The sequence below is a fragment of the Electrophorus electricus genome, chromosome 5, assembly GCF_013358815.1.
Source record: "Electrophorus electricus isolate fEleEle1 chromosome 5, fEleEle1.pri, whole genome shotgun sequence".
Classification (NCBI taxonomy): domain Eukaryota; kingdom Metazoa; phylum Chordata; class Actinopteri; order Gymnotiformes; family Gymnotidae; genus Electrophorus; species Electrophorus electricus.
In genome coordinates, this window is record NC_049539.1 from 14179585 (window position 1) to 14200389 (window position 20805).

Sequence of the window (20805 nt, forward strand, 5' to 3'; positions counted from 1 at the left end):
ACGCAAATCCCACACACCCCGCCCAACCCCAAACCCACCCCTGTTCCCCAGTGCTCAATGCTCTGTCCTCCTTTCTATTGAGGGGTAGGAAAGGCAGAGTCGCACTCAGCATACTAAACACACCCTCAATCCCAGCTGGAGCTACAGGAGACTGAGGGAGAAGGAAAGGGGGACGGGACGGGAGGGGAGGTATGGGAAGACGGAGAAGCCCAAAGAACGAGAGCGCCAGGCATCCACTAAGCGGAAGAGTTGGAAGAGGAGCGCAAACTCGAGACTCTGCAAAGTGACCGAGCAGAAAGGATAGAGGAGCAAGACAAGCGGGGGGGGGGGGGGGGGGATGACGGTCCTTTAGACAGGGTGTGTCCAGATGACGTGGTTGTTGTGAAGGCCCCTGGGATGGTGGAGGGTGGGGGTGATCACGTGGGCGATGGCACTCCGACAGCGCGGGACACTTGCGCTGGCACAGAGCGATCCGGGCACAAATTCAAAGCAGCTGTTTCTATAGGAGATGCTGACGCCTGAGGCACTGCCTTGTGTTCCGTCAAAACCCAGGATGCAACAGGAAGAGCAGCCCCGAACGTGGGAGTAAAGCTTACCCTAAAAACATCCACACAGCTGATGTGAACGATCGGTCAGTGTAACCCGTAACATTAAATGATGATCACAGACTCCTGTTCTTTATCAGCAGTCTTGGGTAGCCTTTTAGTAGGATAGTATCTGCAATTGCAGCAAAGAGGAAACTATAGCTATATGGGAAGTGTTGTCGTGGAAACATAGCCCATGCTATTATTCATGTCCAAATCCTTTTTAGGCTTGCTCCTTACATCACCATGGGTAATAATAATAAAACCACCAATAATAATAATAATAATATAATAATAATAATAATAATAATAATAATAATAATAATATAATAATAATAATAATAATAATAATATTACCCTTTCTATTGTGCCTGTTAAATTACTCTCAAAATAGAAAACACAAATTATATTTGATATACGAAATCTGATTTCTGATCCCTCGAACAAGAGCTCTGATGGACCATGCCCAGAAGACACCACTACCTGGAAATCAAGGCTGTGTGTGCTCTCTCATATGGAGCAAGGCTTGCACCCCTACAAATAATTCAAGCAAGTGAGTGAGCAGCAGAGGAAAGACAAGGTTCGATGAGGCGTAAGGGTAGCTCGTTGACTAAATCTGCCAGACTTGAGTCTAAGAATCAATTTTGGCAGATTCTAAACTTCAAAAATCTGATAACTTCATAACATCTAGCAAGCTTAGCCACCATGTGTGCAAAAAACAAACAAAAACAAACAAAAAAAACCCAAACCTCTTTACTGACAAAGAAGTATTATGTGCCATGCCCAGTTACCATCCTAACAAGATGAAGTCTGATGAGGACACTTCAGTTCCTCGCTGATCGTGCAGGGGCTTCCACCTTTAGGACACAGTGCGGCGGAACATTTCACCACAGTTTCAGCCTCCTGCTCCTGGACGACGACATCACTGCTCAATTTTGTGAGTCCCCTGCTTAGGCACATGATACAGCTGGACCTACTGTGCCAGGGGAAGGAGGAAACTACCACCATACCCAGAATTAAGGCAATTAGACATTTTTTTCAGATGCATGATGCTCTCTCTGTTTTTAAGAAGAGGCAGGAGAGGTGATCGGCTCGTGGTAACCGTCAGAGACCGCATTCAAAAATGTCTGAAGAACTTAGTGATGGGGCACTTTAGGTAAACACAGCCCAGCCTCTGGCAAACAATAAGCCTAGAATATCCATTAGGGCAAGGTTCCCATACATAGCTCCTTTAAGCACTGAACACAGGCAACATCCATCATATTTAACAGGACAGAGCGGTCTCGCCTTTCTGTGGTCATCTGCTGGGGGGCAAACAGGAGAAAATAACTCTAGAGCACATGACTCTGGCAGTAAACAGGAAGAAGGAGAGATACAGACATAGATGAAAGCAGGGGAGGGGGCACCAGACACTGGCCCTCACACTCAGTGTCTCTCTTTCACACACACACTCAGCATTCAGCAACTCTTTAGGTAATTGCAAGAACTCGAGCTTTGACAGACCACAAAGAGGTTTGCGCAACATCCGTTTCCTACAGCACAGCTACTGAGGATATACATGCAAGTGTGTCAGCGAGGGCTGGCTTTCACATGTTGCACATGCAAGTGAGTGTGAGTGCTGGTCTACACAAACTGGCCATACCCACAGGATTTTGTTGCACCCAGTTTTGGCTTTCTTCGAGGCAAAGAACAGATGTGCTAACCTCAGCTGTGCATGTACCAGTGGGTAGGGGCTCATCAGATTTGAACAAAGCCGTCGGAATTTGCCACCCAGGCCACAGGTGCGACTTGCCGCCAATTAGACTAATCATCAAGAACCAGCCACAGAAACACAACCCACGATAATAAATTAGGTTTTTACATGGGTAAACAAAGTGGTGATAACATTTTGGGGAATATTTTTGGAACACCAGCCATCCTTATAGTGAATGAAAGACTAATATGAACAGCCATTCTTTGAATCAAAAACAGTAAGGCTGTTTTTTTTTTGGTTTTTTTTTACAGATGTCAAACAATGTCTAACATAGTATGTTAAGCACACCAATATTAATAGGACACTTAGACAAGATCAATATAGACCTGATTCTAATGCTTAAATCGAATGGCTGCCAGTTTCAAGAAAGTGAAGGCAATGTACTAGATAGATATGCATGTCTCAACAACAGAAAGGACCTGAGATAACATACAAACCCATACTGGCAACCTCACAGAAACACAACGCTGTGCTGGTAATTAAACACCTCGATCACCTACTGCTGCCTTTATGACGATGCGTAACTCTTCCTTAGGAAGCCTGGCAGAAATGATCAGTGCCAGCAGGTACCAGGCTTAAACTACACAGTTGAAGATCCATGCCCTAAGCAGCCACAATCACCATCATAGAAGCACAGATGTATGCTGTAACGCCTTTAGAAAAAAAACCTGACAAAAGCAAATCCATGAAAAGATAAAACTCAGCAATGGCATGAGAGACTGACCAGGGTGCAGTTCCCCACAGTGTGAAAATCATTTTCTTTGTGCACTAGTGTTCAAAAGGGACACTTGTTCTACCACAATGACATGTGCTACTGCGAAGCCCCCAACTCTTGATGACAGCATCAGGACAGGTGTGATTATGGGAATTTAAAAACACTCGCTCAATAATATCCACTGAGAAGCCCTTGTTCTGCTACATAATTCCCTCGCAGGCCTAAATTTAAAAATTCTAAAAGTCTGTTTTATTGCAGGCACTGTGAACTCTTCCTGAATTTGTCATGGTGTGAGTTGCTGGGGGTCAGTTGGACAGCTTGCAGGCTGGAATTATTCAGTGAGCACTGGCAGGTGGACTACGCTTTCCCACGATGCAGCACGCTCTCGAGTGCACCGAGCAGGTTTGTTATTTAGGCTGCTTCACATCCAGTGGAACCAGCTGCTCGGCTGGACTTGTGAGAACCACTCCCAGAGCAAACAGCCATTTCTCCTGGATACCTTCCCAGAACATTTGCCTACCTGTAAATTGTAATGATCACAAGAAATTATACGTTATGCTGTCAGGTGGTGTAATGCTAAGATCCCTAAAACCACGTTGTGCGTTTGTGGAGTGTGAACTAAACCAAGAAAGGAGTTTATTATGAAAACTAAGGGAGAGTGGAACAGCTGCTCATTATCACAGAATGAAGCCTTCGGGTATACTAAACATGCCAACCCTAAAACCCATAGAGAATTATGAATTGGTCACTGCCTTTGTTTCCATGGGACACACAGGGTTGCTCTTGTTATGAGAGCATCATAAACAATGGGCCTTATGGTGGGTAAAGGACGTGGAACTATAAAACACACATACAGACAAGCATCCAATCCTCCTGCAAAAAAACAACTTAAACGACCCTCCCTCGGCCGGAGCAGCCAGTAAGCGAACAATGCACAGAAACTACTCCCTATATAATTCTGAATCGTATCGCCATTCGTGCATGTGTGTGAAGGGAGGGGCACAAGCCAGAGATCAGTGCCTCGGGAAGGCATTTCTCGTCAAATAGCTAAAGACAATAGCCAGCATTTTGTCAACAGTCGAGTGACAGCCGGAGTCTGCCAGGTCCCTCTAATAGCAACACCATCGGTAATACAGTACACCAAAGCGTAAAAGGGTGAAAAAATCCACACGAGACAAAAAGAAAGCATCTGACAGATGCTAACCCATATAGCAAGATAGATTAGCGGGCTAACTTGTGTCTAAATCAAGTTGAGTGCTTGCCCAACTCACGAGTAGGTCTCGATTTTGCGACTATTAATTGCAGAGCTAAATTCCCCGTTGTAATCCTTGTGATAGAGACGAAGATGGCAAACACAGCTAACTTACCACCATTCCGAGATCCAGATTAATGGGCTGGGGTTTGAGGACCTCCGTTTTCAGATTTGATTCACCGTGTTTGATTTTAGATAATGGTCCTTGATGCACTCCCAAAGCTCCTTCTTTGGCTGGCCACATCAATTGCCCTTTTAATTACATTTTTACGTTTCCGACATTTGTAACAACTTGTGCGAGCTCGTCACACGAGCAGCTGAAAGAAAAGCGCCCGAGAAAAGCGGTGGGAGGAGGCTGGATCAGGCGCTGGCTCAATGTTTGAAAGATACCATGATGATGTCCAGCGTTAGTAGCCACTTCCTTAAACAATCCCACATAGATACGAAGCGTCAATGGTGTGAGACTCTGCCTCAGTGCAGAAATTACATGAGGTACTCGCACAACTCAGTGTAAAAGCTCACTATTTCCTAACTGTGATGCCATGGTTAAATTCGCCCTCTGCCCATGTGTGCTGCTCGATGAACATTCACATCACTTGCATCTAAACGTACGAGCCAATGAAGGGAAATCTAGGGTTCTCTGGCCGGTCCCAAATAAGATCACGCGGGGACCCCTGCACTCACACGTTTGTGAAAGAACAGTGGCAGCACGAATGATAAATTTCGACACGAAGCATTTCGCAATTTAGCTATTACATAAACTACTACAGTTGGAAGAATTTACACATTTTAGCACAATGGTATCATTTTCACAAACATTTCCAATGCCCCCCCACCTTTTCCAGAATGTGATAGTCCATTGAGGTGCCCAGTCGGACAAAAGGGATCGTGGCGCGCCGCTCGGCGCGGGGCGGAGGAGCGCAGACGGGTACTAGGCAGCGGTAACACCCGCTGACAGGCGTGTACATACGCCAACCGGAACACCTCAGGACATTTTACATGACCAGACAATCGAGTTAAAATCGCCGGTTTTTTTTCTCCATTTCCTAAAACTACATCGTTCGAGTTTCGCATTTTAACACTGACAGTTGATGCTAATGTACAAACCGCGCGAATGTGCAATGTGGCGGGAGAAAAAGCACCAGACGAACCGAGATCCAGTAGATCTATATGAAAGTTGAATACACAGTTAGACAATCATATTAACTGACCGACATTAAACCGGCAAATATGAGTCAAATGACAATGGACAGGTAAAGGGAATAAATGGAACAAAGAGGCAAAAAAATGTAAAAGGATCTTAAAATTCAAGGTAACATTGAGAATGTTGCACACAGGAAAGACTAAAGTTAAAACTTTTAAAATACAACAGAAATACATTTATCTATAATAGACGGGATAAAGCCTACCGGTCCCACTTCTTCGCATCGTAGAGATGTAGTTTGGACTAATCGAATTTGTCCAGTGACAATGTTTGGAAGGTTTGTTACTTTATGATACCAAAGCGGACAGAAAGAGTGTCTCCAAAATTAGGAAATGAGGTTTCATGAAAGCAGATCTTCTGTTTATGGCATTTCTGACACAGATCGAAACATTGCAGTAGCCAGCACTTACAAACAGGATATTTTCGTTTTGATGTAGAAATAGTAATCTTGTCCATGTCTTAACTTTAAGATGTATCACTTTTCTGTGCAAGACATTTTTATATGAAAAATACTCATGCCGAATAAATACAACACCATTCCACCAAGTGGATGGGTTGGGAATTGTTTTATTCAAATATAATCCGTCCAAGTATTCTGAGTCCCGAACCCGAAGACATTTATTCAACATTTTCTCAGCGGGATCCGCCCTGCATTCACTATTATTTATTCTGTTTTTAGAATTATAATTTTTTTTAGTGCCACAAGTCCTATATTTTAGTTTTCTGAGTCATCCCAACCAATCCCAGTTGGGAAGGGAGGGATGCATTTCCTTATTCCACAGCCACAAAATCACATCCTGTCATATTAAACCAACAAATTTGTCTAAGGTTATTTATCACCATAGTAAATTAGGGATTCTGAGTGCAGAGCTTCTTTTAATAATGATTTAAACAAGAGGTCCTGAAAGCATTTACAGGTAAACAAAGTCAACAGGACAGCATGTAGAAAAAAGTCTTGAGTTTATTGACACATTACTGTTCACCTGTTCCCTGTAACATCAAAGCAAAAAAAGAACGCGATATAATGAAGTGATCAACAACAATGTGTGTGTGGGAAGGACACTACATATATGTGGAAGTGTCTCCTGTATCTGAATTTCTGTCAGCAAAAAAATAAAAAAAAAATAAAAAATTAAAAAATTAACTTACAGTGAAAAAGGAACGAGGTGTCAGTGCATTTTAATGGGCCAGGCCAGACTGTGATGTGACGAGTCACACAGGCAGCCGCAGACCTTGACATTGTTTATTACTTTGCTTGAGGAGCTTTAAGGAAGAAAACTAAAAACAAAACAAAAAAACTAAAAACCACAACAACCCCCCCCCCCCCCCCCCCCCCCCAAAAAAAAACCACAACTAAAAAGCCCTTGGTTCCTGCCAGGCCCAAGACTCCACACCTGCGGCTGTGTCGGTGGGTAGCAGGGGATGGGGTACACACTCACTCATGTCACACGGCTTCAGCTCCGTCTCTCAGTTTTTATCTGAGCCCCAGCTTTTTCTTCTCCTTCTGCTTCTTGCGTACAACTTCCAGGTTCCTGTCTTTCCATGTGCTCTTTCGTAATTTGATGGGTCTGCTGCCTACGTACTTTCCTGAAAATGCGCAGACACATGTTGCCATTTAGATATTAAATGACAGATATTCTTACGCCAATTATGAACAGGTCCGGCAAAGAACAGTCAATGGTTATCAGTTACATATGATTCATATACCATTGTGCAAGCCCGACGGTAATATCTTTAGCACTGTTCCTCCTAAAGACCCTGTTTCACAAATGTGGAAAAAGTCCTGTCTTAGACTAAAACCCACTGGGGCTCCATCCGGGTTGAGAATCCCTCTTGGCGTGGGAACTGCAGGCCCACTTTGCAGTGTGCCAGACAGATGGGCCTGTGCTCACCGTTCATCTCCCTCATGGCGCGCACGTAGTCGTTGGGGTCCTTGAAGCTGACGAAGCCGTAACCCTTGGTCTTGCCTGTGCGTTTGTCCCGTACCACCTTGGCCTTCAGGAGGGACGGGTAGCGGCTGAATGCCCGTGCCAGGATGTCATCGTTCACCTCGTTTCCCAGGTCTCCGCAGAATATCCTGAAGTCATCTGAACAAGGAGAGATGGAGAAAAATACAAAGATGCTAGTGTTGGTGCCCTGCCGGCAGCATTACCTGGGGAAGCTACGCTGATGGGAAATGGGGAAGTAGGCCCTTCAGTTTTCTGAGTAATGAGAGTATGTTTCAAAATTTCAAGTCTCTCAGGTTTTTCCAGGAAATCAGATAACTGCAAATGTTTCAGGCCAATTTTAATTGTTTTCCTGTTTGCAGGACTGAACGGTTTCCACAAACACCTTATACCAATTGGCATAAGTGCAAACTTGTTTTCAACCATTGTGCTGCTTAACTGGAACTAGAGAGTACCTCAGAAAAACAACCGCAAATGGTCCTGGTACCAGTTAACATTATTCAGGCCTTCTCTTTCAGTCTCCTGCTCTCGTTTTGGGGGGACTAGAACTTTTGAGCAGAGCTGTGTGCTTACAGCTTTGCATGCACATACACGAATGCAATGTTAAAGCAATCTGGCTAAATCCTCTAGACCAGTCATGTCCTTAGGGACTGTTTAATCAATTGTAGAAAGATCTGTAGTTTATTAATAGCGTTGTGTACAGTTAATAGCATGCATTTGTCGTATTTACTGCCCGTTTGTGCCGTTTTCTTTGTGCATCATATTTGCATTGCTGCACTGTTTGCTGTTGCATGTCAAATGTAGCACTGTGCCTTGGAGAAACTATATTTTATTCCTCACTCAGCAAGCCTGGTTTCCCATGTGAAAGGTGCTGTGAAACCAAGACCAGTTGTTTACCTGTACTGAGAAAACACGTTGGGCACACAGTGTAAGAATTTTGAATGTCTGTATACACCTTTATAAAATCATACTGACTATTAAAAACTGTCCTCCTCATTTTCCATACTAGCTCGGATTGTAAAAATTATTTTCTTGACATGTTTTGAAAAAGAAACTGATTTAAACACTAATAAACTGGCCTTGGTTTAACAATAAAATAAGATCTAGCCATCAATGCAAAACTCATCACACCTGAAAGTGAAACTGGATTCAGTTTTAACAACTTTCTTTGGAAATAATTAAAAAAAAAAAAAACTAAAAAAAACCCCACAACACTCCAGTGGGATAGCCAGTGGGATACAGTACAGATGTAAACCTCAGTGAACATCAGATCTGGGTACCTGATTCCCACTCCAGGAGGCTAGCGTCTTCCCACGAGCTGCCCGCTGCAGTCCGGATGCACTTCTTTACCTTCTCCTGCTTCCCTTTCTTCTTATCCTCTGTGCTGGCATCTGCTGGCTACACGAGCACACAAGAATAGCACACAAAACAGGGCCGTCAGATACCATACAGTGGCCAACCACATTTTATAACATTTTTTATTAAGAAAATGACCCTTGTGCTTTTTGACTTCATTAAGTTTAAAATGATTAAAAAAAACCAGAGGAATGGTAACCTTGGTAATAGCCTGACATTGTAATCACATCTAAACACTTTGAGTTAACAGAAAACAAAGAAAAACACAAATCAAGCAAGATGCTTTCATAGTTAGTCATGGTGTATGAACAGCTAACCTCACAGTCAATGTTTTGAAAATCTAGATTAAAATGCTTTTTCATCTATTACCTTGTACTCATTCAATTTTCTGTTCCTTATACCAGTGGTGCTCAGCCCTTTTGGGTCCAGCGACTTTGCAAAAATGTAGGTTGCATTTTGTGTCCTCCTGCCTGTGGATTCCCCCTAAATCATACCATAGCAGTGTCCTTTTTCCACACATATCTCAGAAAAGCAATTGAAAATTAAGCTTTAATTAATCTTTTAATGATCTCAATTAAAATTAAAAATGAAAATATTTTAATATATATAATATATAATCATGTTCTTTTAAATACACACAAACCAACTGTTGTGTGTTTCAACAATATAAACAATACCAAATTACAAAACATATCCTGGGGCCATTAGCTAAACATATTCACACCTGGCATAAATCAACAGACATTAAGTGTATGGCCAGTCAGTAGCTGTTTTGGCTTTAAATAATAAGCATGTGTTAACAATTAAGCCATACTTGTGATATTTTTCAGAAGCAGGCCAATGGCAAGTGATTTTAAATCTGCAAAACTGACAATCAGGGGGTGTCATGTCTGGGGGTATTTTGAAAAATGGGTAAGCATAAGAATCTGAGCGACTATGAGGGCCAGATTATAATGGCTAGATGACTGGGTCAGAGCATTTCCAAAATAGCAGGTCTTGTGGGGTGTTCTCAGTGGGCAGTGGTTACTACATACCAAAAGTTGTCCAGTGAAGGACAACCAGTGAACTATCAGTGATGCATTGGGAGCAAAGACTAGCGAGTCTGGTCTAATGCAACATAAAAGCTACTGTAGCACAAATTACTTAAAATGTCAACACTGGCGATGATGTCAGAACCCCCAGCGCATCATGGCTTGTTGTGTGTTGTCCACCTTACAAAGTGCATACAACAGGCACATAAGCAACAAAAACAGATCATAAAGCAATGGAAGAAGGTGCCCTGGTCTGATGAATCTAGGCTAGCTGGAGGCAGGGTCATGCTCTGGGCAATGTTCTGATGGGAGGCCTTGGGACTTGGCAGTCATGTGGATGTTACTTTGACACATGCATCTTAGCTACATTGCTGCAGACCAAGTACATGCTTTCATGGCAATGGCATTTCCTAATGGCAGTTGCCACTTTCAGTAGAATAGCATGCCCTGCCACCTGCAAAAACTGTTTAGGAAATGGTTGAGGAACGTGACAAAAGGCTCAAATTGTTGATCTGGCCTCAGTTCCTCAGATCTCAATTCAACTGAGCATCTTCAGGAGTCCAATTTACAGCGTATTAAGGATTGTTTTGGTGCCAGAAACCACAGGACATCTTCAGAGGTCTTGCAGAGCCCACGCCTCTACATATCAGACCTGTTTTGGTGGCATGAGGAAGACTTAAACAATATTAGGTAGTTGGCTTTAATATTGTAGCTGTTCAGTATATATATAAGGATATACAAAAATATTTTAGGAAAGTTTTCACAATAAACTTTTCTGTTAATTTCCACTGGTGGGTTCTGTGTTTTTAAATTGTTAATTAAATGACTAGGTTTAGACTAGGTTATCCTACTGTAAACATTTCAAACTGTAACACCCCTAAGAAACAGATAACATAAAATGTTCAATTGTCATCTAACTTGGCACACAAATTCATGTAAACTAGGTCAAGAGTTGCTACTGCACTAGGAGTAAGACGATTTTCGCACCACAGATGCAGCGATTGCGTTGCACTGATGCGGGACACAAGCTGGGTACCTCTGTGTGAACGGGCTCTGGGTCAGGCATGCTGGGCCCGATGATAGTGTCGTCTGAGGGGCCATCTTTCTTGGTCTCCAGGAGGCCGGCAGCCATTGCTGCTGCCTGCTGCTCGGCTACAGATGCCGCTAGCTCTTCCTATAGGAATCGGACAATTCCAGAGGAACGGTTCATTGAATTTGTCTGCGAAAAGCCAGTTGTCTATAGTTTACATCTTGTCTATAACATCTTATATGTTATAGACAAGATGTAAACTATATGTCCATCTTAGATAGGACACCTCAATAATCTACAGAGATATAGACAGAACCCATCCCACAGAATCCATGGATAGAACACACCTTGTAGAGCACGGTCTGGTGAACACAGTAAAATTCTTTACCATGCGCGCCTGTCTCTGTGCTCTAATGTCCGGTCTTTTGGGGGCAGGCGGTGCTGTATAAACAGTGGGGGCGGCTTGTATAATGCTGGGTGTAACCTTCGGAGAGCCCTGGGTCACTGGCCGATTTGGCACAGACACCACCGGGCTCATTGCGTCTACCTGCTAAAGTAAAAAATTAAGTCATCTACACATACTTCAAATTTTACCTGCAGTTTTAAGTCATTTTGAGTTGATGCACTACTGTATGGTTGCATGCTGGCTAGCTGCTACATCCAATGAGATTACTTTGAGTTTTATTTACTTATTTTATTAGTGACAAAACACATTAATTGACACCTACTGGTGAAACTGAGTTCATGGGACCCAAAGGTGGTCCAATCGGTCCAATCGGCCCCATGGGGTGCTGCGGGGGGCCTGACATTGGCGGGGCCATCATCATGGGTGGTGGTGGAGGGGGCCGGGGCATAGGCGGCGCCATCATGCCTTGTGGAGGAGGACCACGCATCACTGGCATTCTTTGACCACCTGAAAGAAATCCAGAGATTGGGCATTTTCCACCCATGCCCAAAACTGTTTGATACCTATATTTTTCTATAGCGTTCACAGTTTTTTTCTGTCATTTAAATTCACTTAAACTGAACAGTAAAACAGATTTTGAATAACATCATCAACCTTGGCGAGGCTCCATTCTATCAGCTCAATTCTTTCAGGTCTCATCTGGACGACATAATTGACAACATTATTCTGGACGTAAAAGGAACATAAAACAGTGCTTTGCTTTGGTATGTAGCATGCTTGCAGAACTCCTGGCCTACATCCAAGTTTAATTTTTACAGAATGCTGCTCTAGTTACCTGGTCTTTGCAGGATGTGTGGAACAAATGCAGGTCGTATCATTGGTGGAGGCCTCACCGCAGGTACGGCTAAGACACAAGCAAAAAGCATTTTTCAAGCATTACATCACATCTAGCAGACACCTCAACAGTACTAGCAGTAATTCAACAATTCTGACACGCCCCCTACCTGGTCCAACAAATGCTGGCGGTGGGGGAACTAATGTAGCAGCTCTCGCCTCCAAGCTCTGCTGGACCTTGAAAAAAAAGGATTCAAAATGTGTTATTTAGCATAGTGGGCCACAAGCAGTACATTTAATATATATGGTACATTCAATCAGTTGTAAATGGCAAATAATCTTGTGTTTCTTGTTCAGTAATTGCACCAAAACACTATTAAACAGAATCTGGATTTTTTTTTTTTTTTTGAGGAAAAAACATTACGGGACTTTAACATCTGTATTGTACAGTACAGTATTGTACAAGCTGAGTGCAGCTCCATACAATAAGCAACAACTGACAATGGCATACATTGACCGAGATGTCAGAGTTTTTACAGAAACTCTTGACTCAATAAATACTTGCAAAAATAAGTCAGTCTTCTAATAACTACATTTAGTTCTTCAGCTGGGCATGTACAAGCTGCCATTTGTGAAACAACCAGGCCAAATCCTTATCAAAGTTAATCTGATATCAGCCTTTAGGAGTAACTATCACCCAAAATCACCATAGCCCCCGGCATATACAAATACATGAAAATGGTTCCATAATTTTGCATACCATTTCTGCAAAGACATATTTATATAGTGAGGCAATAAGGAAGTTTCTCACAATAAAGAATACTGACCCTACGTGAGACATAACATGTTTACCAATGGTCTGAGAGTGCTGTGTGTTGTAGCAACATAAAAATAAGATTAACTGTGTATGCCTGCGTACCTGTTGATAGGTGTTTGTGCCAATGATTGGCCGGATCATAGGTACAGCTGGCACAGCCAGAGCCACAGGAAGAGCCTCCACCACTGGAGGGCCCCCTGGAGAAACAGCCACAGGTCCTCCCAAGACCTCCTGCTCAAACCTCCAGAAGAATATGATCTAGGTCATGGATCACTTTGACTACAGCATCCACACACATTGTCAAAAAGTGAATAGGTGCGCACACAACCACCAGGCAACACCTGCAAATTGGTTTTGCGACATACTCATACTAAATGGCTTACATCAACCTATAAATGAGAGCTGAAAATTACTCATCATTGTTACTCACAGTGCCATCTCCGCCTCCATTTCTTTGAGGCGTTCTTCGCCCGATTTCAACGCCATAACCAGTGTCACCTAAAAGGTAGTTACAGGCAAGTTAGCTGATCAGCGATGTTGATTCGCGAAGAAAGTGTTGGTACATCTTGGTTAGTCGTATAACTAGCTATTTAGCTAAACCAAAAACTCTAAGACAACTACCGTTAGTTAACGTTAAATCATTGTGATGACTGTCGGTGAGTGTTTGGCTGTTGGTATGTAGGGTTTATATCAGACTGCAGATCTTAGCTACATCTAAAAATAAGCTTGCGTTCAACTGATCACTCAACCCAAGCTCGGCTTGGCCCGCAGTTAGCAACCCCAACCTTACTAGGCTAACTAGCTAGCTAGGTTAGCTAAACTGGCGGCGTTTACGGGACTAGCAAATCATTAAACAGAAAACATAGAGTATTGTGTCCTCTAGATAGCTTTTCGTTTTGCTAAAATGGTTAGTCACCTTAAACTCTCGTAAGATATTACCAATAAAAAAACAAACAATCAAAGTCAGCTAGCTAAGTGTTTGCCGACTCCGCATTTCTTTCTTCTTCTTCGATGCTGTTAAAAACAGGTCCATTATCTCACGTGCATTCCGCCACCTGCCGTTGAAGAAGCGCAAAAAGGGAATAACGTAACTTTCCCTTTCGGTAGGTCTGATCGCTATTATTTTTACGACTACGAATTTGGTGCTAGTCATCGCAACAAATGTGTTCAGACGAAACTAACTGGACACAAGGTCATCGCCTTCTTTATCTCGTTCATTATTTCAGTATGCGTCAAGGATACAGTAAAATGCACTTTCCCTGATCCCGATGTAACGATATAGCTCAGGCTTTAGTGTATTATGTTTGCTGCCGTTTTACACTGGAGCTTCAAGACTAATGTAGGTAGTCATTAAAGCTTGTGTACACGATTTAATTGCAAGGCAAAAATATATTTGTCTTTCTAACACAGTATCATCTCAACAAGTAATCTCAAATAGCTTGCTCATGTGGTTTCTGACCCAGTGTGTGCACAAACTCTGACATCATCAAGGAGCAGTGTCCTCCATGGAGTATGAGGTTGGAGGCCAAGATAGGGGCAACAAGGACAGAAATCAGCCAGATATCCAAAATGCGGTAAGGCGAGATGAAGGTGATGAAAGTACTAGAGAAGTACAGCAGGCTTTCTTTACCTGAGGCTTTGGAGACTGCCAAGCAAAGATGAACAGCTCTGGCTGCCCACCTGAAGAGAAACATGAGAATTAGAAGCCAGGGGAATAAACAAGATGTTCTCACGTTCGCCATTGTAAGTGAACTATCAGTGGCAGGGTAATAGCATAAGAACAGATTTACCAAAGCTGGAAGTTAAAAATACCGGAAAGGCAAATGGACTGGATAAGTGTTGGATTGTTACAAGGAGAGGGAAGATACAGAGGAGATCATACTACCAGAAGGTAACATAACAGATCTTGAGGGCAGCTACAAGTACTCTGGGATCCCACAGGCAAATGGGAATCATGAAGAGACCACAAAGAAAACAGCTACAGCCAAATACCTACAAAGAGTGAGGCAAGTCTTGAGAAGTCAGTTGAATGGGAGAAACAAGATCCAAGCTATCAACTCCTGTGCTCTACCAGTCATCAGATACCCTGCTGGCATAATAAACTGGCCTAAGGAGGAGATAGAAGCCACTGACATCAAGACAAGGAAACTCCTCGCAATGCATGGAATCTTTCATCCAGCACTCTGAGACGGGAGGGCGAGGACTAGTGAGCATCAGAGACACTATCTGGGATGAAACAACAAAGATCCAGGAGTACACCAGGATAATGGCCCCAAGTGATGGTGTGTTTGATGAATACCTCAGATAACCAGATAACAATTTGATCTGATTGTTTTATAAGCTTCAAAAAGTGATATATAGTGAGCTGAATAGACATTTAATAGGATTTTGCCATCCTATTACTCTGAAAGTCATATCATAGGTACATAAGATAGTATATTCCAAGAATATAGTGGAGTGCTTCGATAACAATTTGATTTGTTTATTTTTATAGATTCAAAATGAGTAATACACAGTGAATTGAACAGACATTTTACCGGATTTCGCTATCCCATTACTCCAACTTCTTACAGTAAAAACATTTCAATGTCATATTGTGAATATGTTGGAAAGTGTTTTCCACGAATATAGCAGTGTGAATTGGTAATTTGATTTGTTTTTTATGGAATTTTAAAATATACTATAGTGAACTGATTAGCCATTTGCACAATATTACTATATATTTTCTCTAACGTCCCACAGTAAATGCAAGGAAATCATATAGTAGCCAAGAAAGTGATCTATAGTGGATTTAACTGAAGAGAAATAGATTTTAACAGGGAAGGTTTGAATGTTTAAAAAAAGACTTCTCTTCTACATGTGTTTTAACGCATTTTCTTTTGGGGTATTAAACCTAGATATGTTTAATTGAGCTACAGAACACGTTTCTTTTAGGTTTTCAATGTCTGCACTAAATGTACGATAAACGTTCCCCTACGTAGTTTCGCAAACGTGTTGCGTCACCGTAACACAACACGTGGGCGCTGTCTTAAGCTTTCATCCCTTTGCTAAGTGCATCGCGGTGAAGGATGAAATAGGTAAGGATGTCCTTTGTTAAACCAACAACTACAGACGTAGGCTCCAGTGTACGATAACTAGTTTATATATATATAATTTTTTTTAAGTTATCGACCAATACCTATCCCTTTTGGCCATATTAAAAGGTTATGTTTTAAAAACTAACTTTAAGTTTACCTTTAGAGAAAGCTTAATCGCAGTGGTGAAACTAGACATATAACTTGGCTAACGTTAGCTACCCAACTCACGTGGTTTGAGCATGACTTAAAACAATCTAGTGTTAGATAAATGATCGCTTCTCGGATTTAAAATGAACTTTCATTTATAGAGTTTAATCGCTTCAAGAGCTTTAATGCTATGAAAGTTTTACTGCTATAGTTAGCTATTGATTGGAACGGCACTTGACCAAGACAAACGAATCATTTATCCAAATCCTACAAGACACACTTTTTAATACGGCATAGACCATGTTTAATTATATTTATATAGTATTTTATGGACTATCGTATTATAATTTTTTATTTATTTGCTATATTTCTGCGAATTCTGAAAGATGCGAAACCTATCTTTCTATGATATTTCCTGTAAAATATAGCCTATGTGCTACATTATTCTCTGTAATTAAACAAAGAAACAAAGTCATCTTCACAGTATCGCTACCGCTACCTCAGTTTTGTAGATTCGTCGCACATGACGAAAATCTTTTCACATAATACAATTTACTGCAATAACCAGAAACGTGCCCTTTGCATTTTCCCGCAACATTCTATTATTGACAAGATACTTTTGCTAAAGTCAAACGTAAAAAAGAGAAAATTTTACCATACAATTTTACCGATAGGCCTAAATGTCGTTCTTTTCCCTATATAAAGTTGGGTTTGCAGATCGTGTAGTAACTGCATGTAATGGGCTAGTATGAAAGGAAATGACGCTTAAGGTGCCAATATATAACGCTCTCAAGTGGCATATGCCAGTAGCTAAGAAGATAACTGTTGGAAACTGGTTCAAAGTGACCAGTACTTCAGATTCCAACCACAGGAAAGTACCGAGTATATATGTCCTATATCCACTATCTAATCTACAGGGGGAAGCGAGGCATGTTCTAAGGGTCTACGTAGAAAGGAAAGAAACAAGGTTGGTAAAGATTAGATGTGCTCTGCATGAACGAGCACTAGCTGTTCCCGTACCAGCCACGAGCCACTTCTGTGCTTGGAGACGGAGAAAGAAAGAAAGGAGGCTCAGCAATAGCGGCCTTCATGTGCGAAATGTCAGTAATGTTATAGTAACTAGGGATTTCGAAGCAACATGTTTTCCTTCAAGGTACGATTCATTCTCTCAATGCCAGATGACTGAGGATGATGAGGGATGTGAAACTTGCAGTCAGTAGTTAGGTAGTTGCATAGTTTCTGAGTTGCCTTAGAAATGAAACGGTCCCTGATTTGAATCTCTTAGCCGAGGCACACCGTACCTCGGTATTATCTCCTTGGCTAGGATTTTAACCACAGTGCGGGCGTCTTCCTTAGAACAAGGAAACGCCTCAGTCCACTTGGAAAACCTGTCGACAATCACTAGCAGGAACTTCAGCCGACCACAAGGTGGCATGTGCATAAAGGCTATCTGTAGACACGAAAAGGGATATTCAGGAGCCGGCAAGGCGTCATGTTTGGCTTGTGTTTTACCCTGGTTGCTTCTAGCACAGGTTAAGCAGCTATCTAGGAGGAGTTTTACATGTTTCTGGTATACAAAACGGTCACCTCTCCGGGTCATAGACCGTCTTTATCAGGCCTACATCCATCAGCCCAGTGAGAGCAGTCCTGTCTTGTACCCTGAGTTTGTAAGAAACGCAGATCGATATCAGTCGGCACCAAGTCCTCATAGCCCGAACATCGCCACGCCGTTATGTACTGTGTTTGAATGTTAATGAGAATACTAATAACTTGATGTGAAGAACCATGGGATGAGACAGTGGCAATTTCTCTGCGTCCGTGACCACCAGGGCTGAGGCAGCCAAAGTGCATAAGCAGGCTGGCATGCCTTGAACTCCCGAATCAAACATTTTGGAGAGGTAGGCCATGGGGCGATAAAGGAGGCAAGAAGAGGAAGCAGATTACCTCGGGTGAGCAGCTGATGAATAGAGGCTTTGCGTTGGGTTCCTGAAGACAGAAAGGCTCCAGTGCCTAATAAATACACACACACACACACACACACCAGCACATGGTGTCCTCAGGAGAGAAAGTGAGAGCTGTCCATACAGTTAGGAGCTCCAGATAACTCAGTGAGTTGAGCATAGCTGATTTACCTTGGTGTCATTCACAGTCCTGCCATCCGTGGTGGCCAGTTAAGGATGCATGTTGTTACAACTTTCCTCCCTAAAACAATCCCAAGAAGGTGCTGTGGTAATAAAACTGGCAGTGCGACAGAGATTGTGAATGAGGAGGAGGTGGAGAGAGAAAATCTACTTCATAAAGCCTCTCATTTTCAGCACCCGTAATGGCAGTACCTGGGTAGTGGGAGGACTTAAGGCTGTGTGGTCTTAGGCATGTGCAATGCTGAACCTTTATCTGCTTTTGAAATGCAAGAGGCAGCTCTTGGGATTCTTGAGACAGAGAATGTGCTCTTGCTTACAGGTGTGCTCATGGAGGTGGAAAATGTCCCTTTCCATAAAATTAACTGAGCTCTCAGTGTGAAGAAACAGAATTATTCTGAAATGCAGGGGTTTTGAGGAAGCCCAAAGATGGGCTGAAACTATGGGCTGAGATCCTGTTTGGGTGCCCACCAAACATGGAGATTGACCCTAGACCCCTCCCAGATAGCTCCCAGTATGCTGATGCAATGCTTTGTTGTTGGACAAACCTGTCTTCTGCTCTGAATGTTATTCAGGTTGGAGACACCCTCCTGATGCTGGCTACTGGACCCCGCCCCGAGCCGAGCCAATCGATGACAGCAAAACATCGGGAGGAACAAGAAGACGAATAAGGGAAGGTGACTGGGGTGTAGGTGGATTGCTTCCTCTGTTCTACAGCTGCGAGGGACAGCAACAAATCAGCATGGTCGGAGGACACCCGGCCCTTTGCGGCCTGAGAGGGACCGAGTGCGTGCTTGTTTTGATTGCACTGGTTACAGTCCTTCCCAACAACTCTGCTGAAGATGGGTCATTAACGAGTGCCATAAATAATTTACATGAACTATCCAAAGAACTACACAACAATGCAGGGGTTAATAATTGGGGAAATAATATTATCCTTGCTGTAGTTCCATTCTGTATTGCACTGACCATTTGCAGCTGTTGCGTAATTCTCTGCATTCGTAGATGGATATTGCGCAGAGTTGACAAGCCTGTGTCATACCAGGTTGTGGTGGTGAGCCAGCAAAAACCACCTCTAGACGCCACTCCTGATTTATACCCCACATCCAATTGGGTTCCCCCTTTTCCAGGCAAACTGGACGACGATTTGAAAGACCACAGCCGTGTGGAGATTATTGCCCCTTAGCTTTCTCTTATCTCTGTGTTCTGTGTTCATAAAAGAAAAAACTTCAGCAACTGTTGTTTTATATTAAGCTTATATTTATTTTCGTCTTGTATTTTGTTAGAAGTCACATGCATCTTGCCATGTACAAGGGAAGTCATATCTGTCAACCTTATACTCGGAGTTCATTTGATGCATTTCTCATTGTATATAAAGGTCTAAGACTCCCTTTTCATTCTTGGCTTTGAATCAGTGTGTGTGACAGTTGAATCCTCTTTGCAAAGACCTTACAATAAAATACAAAAGAAAGTCTTGATTTTGAGTTTTATTTCCAGATTGCCATCACAGTATGTTTCAGTAAGTTCATCACAAATGATTCTCCCGTCATGAAAGAAAATTTGGGTTTAAATCAGACTGAGTTTAAAGTAAATCAGGTAAGATGAAGCTGTTCACAAGCTGGATCAAAATATTGCACAAAATGATGTCACGCTGAACCCTGTTCTGTTTTAAAATAAACTGAGGCTGGGTATTTAATGACACCTTTTATCCTACTCAGTAATGTACCACACTTTTCCATCCATGCTCCTTACGATGACCCAGAAATCAAAAGTCCAGTATAACTGCGACAATTTTGTTGTGACTGACATCCACCGCTGGTTTTCCTGAACCCTCGGAGGAAATGTCACAGCCACACAACTAGACGGGTGCTACAGAGTGTAGAGCAACTTAACCATGAATCTCAGCACTATGCAGACTGTTGAGTTAACACTTGATGCGCTCTTGCAATGTATCAAGACTAACGTTACATCCTCAAAAGCGAAATTACATGTGCATTAACAATAGTGAATTGGAGAAGCGTTTTGAATTCTTGGAGAAATTGTGATGCAAGGGCTGTGTGATATGATATTGCATGATAACAGAAAAATGCCTATCCTTTCATATTAGGCTTTTTCGTTTATTTCACAAAAGCGCTCCTTACAACAATAATTTTCATCATTTGCATGATGCTTTGCGCCATCACAAATGAAGCACGCTTTAAAATGTGCATGCTACAATAAAAAGGCTGATTGACATTGGATGATTGTCATTACAAAGAAGGAGAGTGAATGGGGTAATTATGAACAGGAGTGACCAGCCAAGAAAAAGCGAGGGAAGTTTATAGCACAACTAGCAAGTGGTCCTCGCACTGGGCTTCACCGTCCACTCACTGCAGGAGTGGGTTCATCAACCATCCAGTGGATTCACTGCCATCCAACTTCTGACACCATGTGTAACAAAGGCTGCAGGCAGCCACCCTACCCAGGACTCGAACCCAGGTCTGTCAGAAGGTAAATGTTGAGCTCTGACCATTCA

The 20805-nt window shown here is 42.5% G+C and overlaps 3 protein-coding genes and 1 long non-coding RNA gene across 10 annotated transcripts in view; 1 reads left to right on the forward strand and 3 right to left on the reverse strand.

Annotated features, from left to right (window-relative positions):
• The window catches only part of arhgap33 (Rho GTPase activating protein 33), a 37673-nt gene extending 31694 nt beyond the window's left edge, over positions 1–5979 (reverse strand). For 2 of the 5 annotated variants that reach the window (XM_035526080.1, XM_035526082.1), the window contains exon 1: positions 4420–5112. In XM_035526080.1, the coding sequence (XP_035381973.1) occupies positions 4420–4548 (129 nt within the window). In that variant the 5' untranslated portion in view covers positions 4549–5112. Of the gene's footprint in view, positions 1–4419; positions 5114–5140; positions 5220–5713 lie in introns of those variants that run through there. The other 3 variants (XM_035526083.1, XM_035526084.1, XM_035526081.1) reach the window with 3 other exon arrangements.
• Positions 5980–6823: 844 nt separating this feature from the next.
• On the reverse strand, positions 6824–13949 carry rbm42 (RNA binding motif protein 42). 2 transcript variants are annotated; one of them, XM_027031660.2, is made up of 12 exons: positions 13845–13949; positions 13359–13426; positions 13031–13169; positions 12282–12348; positions 12113–12181; positions 11600–11784; positions 11260–11421; positions 10878–11015; positions 9180–9293; positions 8735–8852; positions 7401–7595; positions 6824–7095 (listed from the first exon to the last, which is right to left on the reverse strand). In XM_027031660.2, exons 2-12 carry the CDS (start codon positions 13412–13414, stop codon positions 6983–6985), a joined length of 1356 nt encoding a protein of 451 aa, XP_026887461.1. In that variant the 5' UTR covers positions 13415–13426; positions 13845–13949; the 3' UTR covers positions 6824–6982. The 2 variants fall into 2 exon arrangements, with proteins under 2 accessions (XP_026887461.1, XP_026887462.1); XM_027031661.2 differs by lacking the exon at positions 9180–9293.
• Positions 13950–15077: 1128 nt separating this feature from the next.
• LOC118241282 lies at positions 15078–19761 on the forward strand. 2 transcript variants are annotated; one of them, XM_035525862.1, is made up of 2 exons: positions 15078–15210; positions 18866–19761. In XM_035525862.1, exons 1-2 carry the CDS (start codon positions 15090–15092, stop codon positions 19474–19476), a joined length of 732 nt encoding a protein of 243 aa, XP_035381755.1. In that variant the 5' UTR covers positions 15078–15089; the 3' UTR covers positions 19477–19761. The 2 variants fall into 2 exon arrangements, 1 of the variants encoding a protein (XP_035381755.1); XR_004775965.1 differs by lacking the exon at positions 15078–15210 and adding an exon at positions 15978–16005.
• LOC113591224 overlaps positions 19498–20805 on the reverse strand; it is a 3214-nt gene continuing 1906 nt past the window's right edge. Inside the window, exon 2 of the long non-coding RNA XR_003412172.2 lies at positions 19498–20805. This exon is cut by the window's right edge and continues 1210 nt beyond it. This is a non-coding gene — a long non-coding RNA (uncharacterized LOC113591224).